At 40.4% G+C, this 7,235-nt stretch overlaps 1 protein-coding gene across 1 annotated transcript; it reads right to left on the bottom strand.

The window, feature by feature from the left end:
- Nucleotides 1-4,269, bottom strand: LOC115674635 (uncharacterized). Its single transcript, XM_030597092.2, has 2 exons — nucleotides 2,193-4,269; nucleotides 1-260 (listed from the first exon to the last, which is right to left on the bottom strand). Exon 1 carries the CDS (start codon nucleotides 3,509-3,511, stop codon nucleotides 2,258-2,260), a length of 1,254 nt encoding a protein of 417 aa, XP_030452952.1. The 5' UTR covers nucleotides 3,512-4,269; the 3' UTR covers nucleotides 1-260; nucleotides 2,193-2,257.
- Between the last annotated feature and the right edge of the window lie 2,966 nt (nucleotides 4,270-7,235).

The raw sequence follows: 7,235 nt of genomic DNA, 5'->3' as shown, positions 1-7,235 counted from the left end.
TGATCTGAACATTCATTATTTTGCACAACTTAGCAGGTAATACATCTAATGATAGGATGTCAACTGGTCCTTATTGGCACACCAATAGCTTTCTAGCCAGAGAATACATGACATAAACAACATTTTATGATAATGGATCGGCAAAAGAACAGCGATGACATATTTATCCTCGGACATAACAACAGGGACTGGACTTTCATGAGAATCTACAGGATCTCGGAACCAACATTCCGTCAAACTTTGTAGCTCGCCAACATCTCCTGAAAAAAGTAAGTATAACAAGTTAGAAATGTTACTAACTCTAAACAGCAAAATGAATCAGAGGCCATGATAATGCCTGAGCAGGAACGACAAATTTATATGCCTTCTTTGGAAAGAAGTTATCATGCGGGCACGCTTCTATCAGAAATGTGGATATCATCGTGAGCACCAAATTGCAATTAAACGGTAGGAACTTGCATGCTTCCACGACCTATTCTACGCTCCTATAATAAATTGCATACATAAACTATAAAATTGGCAAAAGGGGGAAATTTTAGGAAGAACATTGCTACCGTCCCAGCAAGAAACTATTCCAATTGAAACCTCACGTCCCTTTATCTGAATGAGGTACATCTTAAAGCAGCCACATACCAACAAGTACTACGATGAGAACACTTAAATCACATCAGGTGCATGGACAAATGCTACTATTTACTCAATCAACTTCTCACAATAGACTACAACTAACCTTATCGCTTACACTTTGGGCATGGGTAGGTCACAATTTTTTGAACCTAAGTGACGGACCTAATAAATACAGAGAGGAATCAGAAGAATTCCACTCCCAGCTGGACCCTGCAAGCAACTATTCTTCATTTGAGCTAATCGGTTGTCAATGGTGTTTACTACTTTACTCCCGAAGCCGTCTTAAAAAATCCTCTTTGTAGCAGATCATGATATCACATCAATTTCTTCCTTGTTACTTAGATTATGACATCCTCAATCCAGCAGTCACAGTTGGTAATCCTTCAAGCCACGCCCATGGTTGTATTCCCAGCACACAAGCACTGCTCTTCTGCTTCTTCCCCCCCACCCCTGACCTTTCTCTTCCGCTTTGATAAGATGCAAGACTATCCAGAAGGGTGGGTCAATCATCTTCACTAGAAGCGAGGAATACTAGGTTGAAACTGATATAAGTACAAAGAAATTGGTGTTTTATTTTTTTGATTTTAAGTTTCTGTTTCGCAGATATTGGAGCTGATTTAAGTCAAACAAGATTCTGAACTGAGATCGAGCACAAATATGAGTTTGATTGAGTGCTAAGTATATAATTCGAGTTGAGTTGTGAGCATGAACTAAGTCAAGTTGAAGCTCATAAATGTGCTCATCCCCAGCAACTAATGACATGTATTGCCCACAGAGCAAGATGATCCATGCCCAAACAGAACTCAAGAAAGAAAAGAGCTTAACCATGGAAAGTTCTGCACCAAGCACCAGAATCAGAGATCTCAAATCAACTTTTTTAGACCTCTTATTTCACATGGGGTGGTGGTTGAGATATTATATAATTTGCACGTTTGAGATATTTGGGTTGCAGCATCACTGACAAGTTTCAAAAATTAATCTAAGATCATCTAAGATCTTAGCCTGCATTTTGCAAGACAAAGGCTAAGTCATTCCATATTGTAGATGTCCTCCTAAGAAAATATTCTAGTTTCTCTGTTTTGCACTCAACTAGGCCATAAACATTTATCTACACTCAATCATTTTGCAATATTTCAACTTCCCAGTCATTTATGCTGACTGCCAATTTCGTCATCTTTCAAAATCTACCCAGCCATCCCAAGTGACATCTCTTACATCTTCACTCATATAGCAATTAGCCTTCACCTCATTCCCACTGCAGTTACAAGCCAAAAAGCTACACAAGCTATCTGATAATCTGCATAGCTAATGGTATCCATAATGACTACCGTGCTTGCTTATCCATCATTTGAATCGAAAGAATCAAATTCTTATAAAAACTGCTAATTCGTATTAAAAAATCAGTCCAAAATTTAAGGAAGAAAGGGAGCTAAGAGGAAAGATTTTTTATGCTGCTCCTCCAATCGGTGGAGTAACAAGTGATGTAACAGGTCAGTGCAGACTTATTCTGAAAAAAGGTAACATACCAAAAGAAACATCTTTAAGTACCGACAAATAGCACTTACCTGGTTCTGGAGTACAAACAAAGTCAAACTTTTGAGGAAACTGTTGCATCAAGGTAAGTCCATCTTCAGTTTAAGCGTCTTCTTCTGGGTGCACGAGAATCCCCACTGTCCAAATCTGAAAGTCGAGCAACATCAGTTCTCCTTCTGGAAGTTGAAGTTGAAAGAGAGACCATGGAATCAATCTCCACAGCAGTGTCCACCTGACTTTCTGAGTTTATAACAGCAGCAATGCTTGAGAAAGAATCTCTATCGTCAACTGGAGGCGGCTCCTCCTGGTTTCTTGCTAAAGTATGATTGCGGAAATATTCCACTAAGGTCGGAGCCGGAACAAGTGTAGTTGGAAGAGAAGAAATGTCCGCATTTCTGTGAGATTGTGATCTTCTAAGTAAAAGTGAGCGAAGCCGGCGGCTTTCACCACTCTCAATGCCTGCGGTCTCATTTTGTGTTAAGTCAACTATATCATCTGGAGGAACGACCGTGTTCTGCTCTCTACGCATCCTCCGAGAAGTTAGAAACCTATCTATCAAGGAAGCGGTTCTCCCACCTGTTTCACGAGTACCATCAGAGTCTCGTAGCTGAAAAAAATCTCTAGTCAAATCATATCTATTTCCAAGGCGCCGGATCATCTCTTCCATAGGGAAATTGAGAACATTTCTATGAATGGTCTGCCTCAAACTCTCAACACGACGAGCATGGGGCCGCACAGGAATTTTAAGAGTTGGATCTTCCTCAGGCTCATGAATGTTGTTCCCACGGCCATATATAGGAGTCACGTTCTTAAATGTGACTTCTCCTTTGCAAACCGGACATTCCTTGATATCCGCATGAAGTTGTAACCATCGATAAAGGCATGGCCAGCAGAACAAGTGACCACAACAAGTAACAACCGGGTCTCTAGCCAACTCCAAGCATATGTTGCAATCGAAGAAACTCCCATCAGTCCCGTTATTCTTCGCAACATTGTCCTTATCTGTCGCTCCATCTTCTAAGAAGTTGGTATTATTTTCACAAACTTTGGGGATATCAGTCACTCTCTCCTCGGCAGCGACACTACCCTCACCCGCTTGCAGCGAAGTCCCATCAACGGTATTATCTATCAATTCACTCAACTCCATTGAAATGTTTTGCGCCTCAGGTGCCTGTCGCCATCTCCACCGTGGCCAAGCCCTTATCCGAGCAGCTTCCCTGTGCCCGCGAATAGGTTCTTCAATCCAATCATCCAAATTCACAGCTTCACCAGTTACAGATCCTGAGCCCGGCTCGGGAATAGGACCCAAATTCAAATCAAGGTTCATCACACCAGATGTCTCCTCCGCCATCACAACCCTTTACTTTAGGAATCGACCAATGTCTGATCAAGAACTCTCTCTATATATACAAAACACGTCAAAATCCAGCTAAAAAAGCAAAGCGCCGAATTATTCTAGCGTATAATTATTCAGACAACCAAGATTTCAAATTTATCAAAATCAGCCCCAAAACCCAGATTCGATAGCTCTTCCCCCATCTCAAACTCAGCAAACCCAGGCGAAAGATTGCACCTTTATCACCTGTACAGAAAAACCCACCTCCGAGAACACCTTTTCTCCATCCCAATTCGAGAACCCAGATCGAACTTCCCAATCCCACAAATGTCGAACCCCGCAAACCCAAAAAATCAGGAACGGACGACCCTCGCCCAAAAGGGTTCTGGAAGCCGCAGCGATTCCGGCTCCGGAGACAAACCGATTGCGACAAGAATCGGCGCCCAAGAAGAGGAAAGCCCGAAAGAGACAAGAAGAGGGCAAAAAAAATCGATAACCAGGAGCTGGAAAACCTGAATTAGATGGCCAGTTCGACGAGCTTTCGAACCTCGGAGCTGCTCATATCCTTGGAACGGCGCCGAGATTGGAGCAGATTCAGCTGTAGTTGACTCGAGCTTGGGGATCCTATGGAATGAGCAGATGAGAAGCGGGAGAGGGTTTGCAGAAGAGGCGAGAGTGTGTGAAATGAATTGCGCAAGCTTTCATTGCGAGAGAGAGAGAGAGAGAGAGAGAGAGACAGAGCTTCTTCTGCATCCAGTGCCCCTACTCCAAAATCAATCCTACGCGGGGGCGCTTAGCTAAACAAAACACACGGCTCTCGGACACGACATGTAAACATCACCTACGAATTTATGAGAAAAACAAAAAACGAGATTTCTAAAAAAAAAGCACCACCAAAGTTCAGGGTTGATCTTAATTCTGTCACGAACTTTTGTTTTGTTTTGAAAAAAAAAATCATAACTTTAGGTCCAGTACAAATTTGCCCCGAAAGTTCCCAACTTTGAATTCAGTCCTAATTCTACCTCAAATTTTTTTTGTTTGAAAAAAATAAAAATATTAACTCTCTTCCCAAATTTGTCCTTATAAGCTCTCCATAAAATATTGTTGTTAATTGCCACTAGTTTCCTTAATTTTCGTATCAAAGAACTGTGTCATTTTGGAGATAATTTTCCAAGTCAGCAGATGTGGATTTGTTACTGGCGTGAAAATGCCACGTCAAACGATTAATGACGACTTTTTGACGTAGGGTTATCGGGGGCAAACTTGAGACTAAATTAAAGTCGGCGATCTTTCTCAGATCAAAAAAGTTCAGGGTAAATTTGGGACTAAAGTTAAAATTTGTGACTTGTTACATCACGTACTGAGCCTAATGTTTGGGTTTTTTTAGATAAACAAAGTTTGGGACATAATTGGGATTGAACCTAAAGTTTGGGATACTTTTTTTAGACAGAAAAAATTTTGAGGTAGAATTACGACTAGATATGAAGTTGGGGTTTTATTCATAAAATTAAACCGACCAACTTATTAAAACTCGAGATCTATATATCTATTGACATACTTTTGTGAGTGTCTAATTCAAGTCTTTCATATCTATGACAAATAAATATACTATTTCCAGTAAAAATTCTAGAAACAAATTCATGTAATTAGCGTTTCTATTTGGAAAATATGCCTCTTAGAGTGTTGCTTTATGTATGAATAACTTGGCATTTATGACTGATTTTATAATACCTCAATCTAAAATGTCGTGACATGGTAAATTTGGAATAGAGCTCATTAGGGAATGCTCCACTCGCCCCGAGTGGAGCTTGATGTTTGACCCGGATGCCCGTGGTGGCACTTGTCAACTGGCTGACCATCATTAGCTTGTGTCCTTGTGACACGTGGCAATTTACCAACCGTTGATTTCACTATACATATATTGTCACACGATAATATCCCGTCCGTTAATTATCATCTCTCTTGCTATTACCCATCATGGGAAGTTAGAGAAAATCAAAGTCGCGACCAGCAAATCTAACATGATAATGACTTTATTTCACTCAAATTCAACATGAATCTGCCTAACATCTCCGTGTATGGACACGCATGCATGTATAAACAACATAGCGTCTAATCAAGTCCAAGAACCTCCATTCCATCCCACCTCCAAGATGGATGAGGAATCTCAAATAAAACGGGGACTTTCTTGGAAATTGAGAAACCTGTGTCAATGATATTTGGGGTTTGTTTCGTTGATGGCAAATAGTCTAAAATGATACCTCATGCATTCGGTCTCAAGTCCAAGAAGCTTCATGCTTGTTAAATCCGGTGTAAGAAAAATTTGGGGTGGGTCGAAAGACATGTCGATTCACAAAAATTCGCAGTCTCGCCATCTGTCGCTCTGGCAACTTTTTTAGATAATTAATATTTTTTATTCTGCATGAATTTTGGAACTGCGAAAAGGCATCCTTCAGTTAAAAAGATATGGATAATCGAGCGAAAATTGAAGGTTTTCAACGGTATCAAAGGAACTAGAAGAAAAAAGATGACATTTTGACATCGTTCCAATACATAGAAAACAAAGATGGACACAAGACTCGGCTTATAGGCTCTAAAACTTCTTACAACACTCCTTTCCTGATACTTTTCCTATTGCAAGAAGTTTCAGAGGTGAAAACATCGAAAGGGAATGCTCCATGGTAAAAGGAATCACGAAAAACCCTAAAGCAGCACCAAAAACCAAACTCCCGATGATAATCGCAATACTACGGATACCAAAAACCGTTGTAAAGATCGAGAGCCGTCCCTGTTGACAACAGGAAGGTCGAATTATGAGCAAGCCCATAGGCAACAATTCCAAATGATATAAAATGTTGATGTTTATATGCGTTTAAAGATGGAAGAAAAGCTCAAGGCCAAAAAAGAAGATGAGCAAATAGCTAATCTTCTTGGAATTGTATCTCGTTTCATGTTGAAGACAATTGACATTAATTCGAAAGGTAGAGGAAAACGCGAGTACGAGAAGCCAAAGTCCAGAATTGAAAAATCTCACAAAAATGAAGTGTGTAACCAATAAGAAATTAATCACCAGGTTTTGCCTCCAGTGGCCATCCTTCTTACTTGGAAGGAGGAGGAAAAGAAGTTCAATTTCCCACCTTTTCAGGAGGGGTTAAGGGGTGAGGACGTGTAGTTTCAGATGTTGGTTTTGATTCGTACACTCTGCAAAGAGACGGGGTAAAAATCTGAGAGCGAGTTGAGAGTTAGAGTATGACAGACAAAAAAAAAAAACCTAATAAGAAGTTACCATTATTATGAAATGGCAAAACAACTTCTGATCATGGCTACAGCTCCTATTTATATGTAGATAGTGGGGACGCCGGTGTATTGGGGCTAGCAATCTAACTTGGAAAGGGGTTAAATAAATTAAATGAGGATAATAGATATTCAAAGAGAATAATCATACTTATGAGTGAGGGTATCGCGGCCCTCGCTTGGATTTGGCGAGGGCCCGCTCCTTCATCCTCCAGAAGAGACTTGAGCCAACCCCAACACTCCTCACTTTTCACCCAATTTTCTAGTCTACTAGAGGGGTCTTCTCCTTCTTTATCCTTACTTTTCACCCAATATTCTAGTGTACTAGAACGGTCTACTCCTTTATCCTACTTTTAAAAGGATTAAAAAGGCACGTAATTTTGTCTCCAGGCAAATTAAGATATTCTTTTAGAGCTTTTGGACAGCTAGCCCAATACAAATGATG

This window comes from Syzygium oleosum, unplaced genomic scaffold (assembly GCF_021117445.2).
Source record: "Syzygium oleosum isolate NSW1041296 unplaced genomic scaffold, Sole_v2.1 Sole_v2.25, whole genome shotgun sequence".
NCBI lineage: Eukaryota > Viridiplantae > Streptophyta > Magnoliopsida > Myrtales > Myrtaceae > Syzygium > Syzygium oleosum.
Note: the sequence above shows the minus strand (reverse complement) of the source record. Positions and strands in the feature narration are given on the sequence as shown.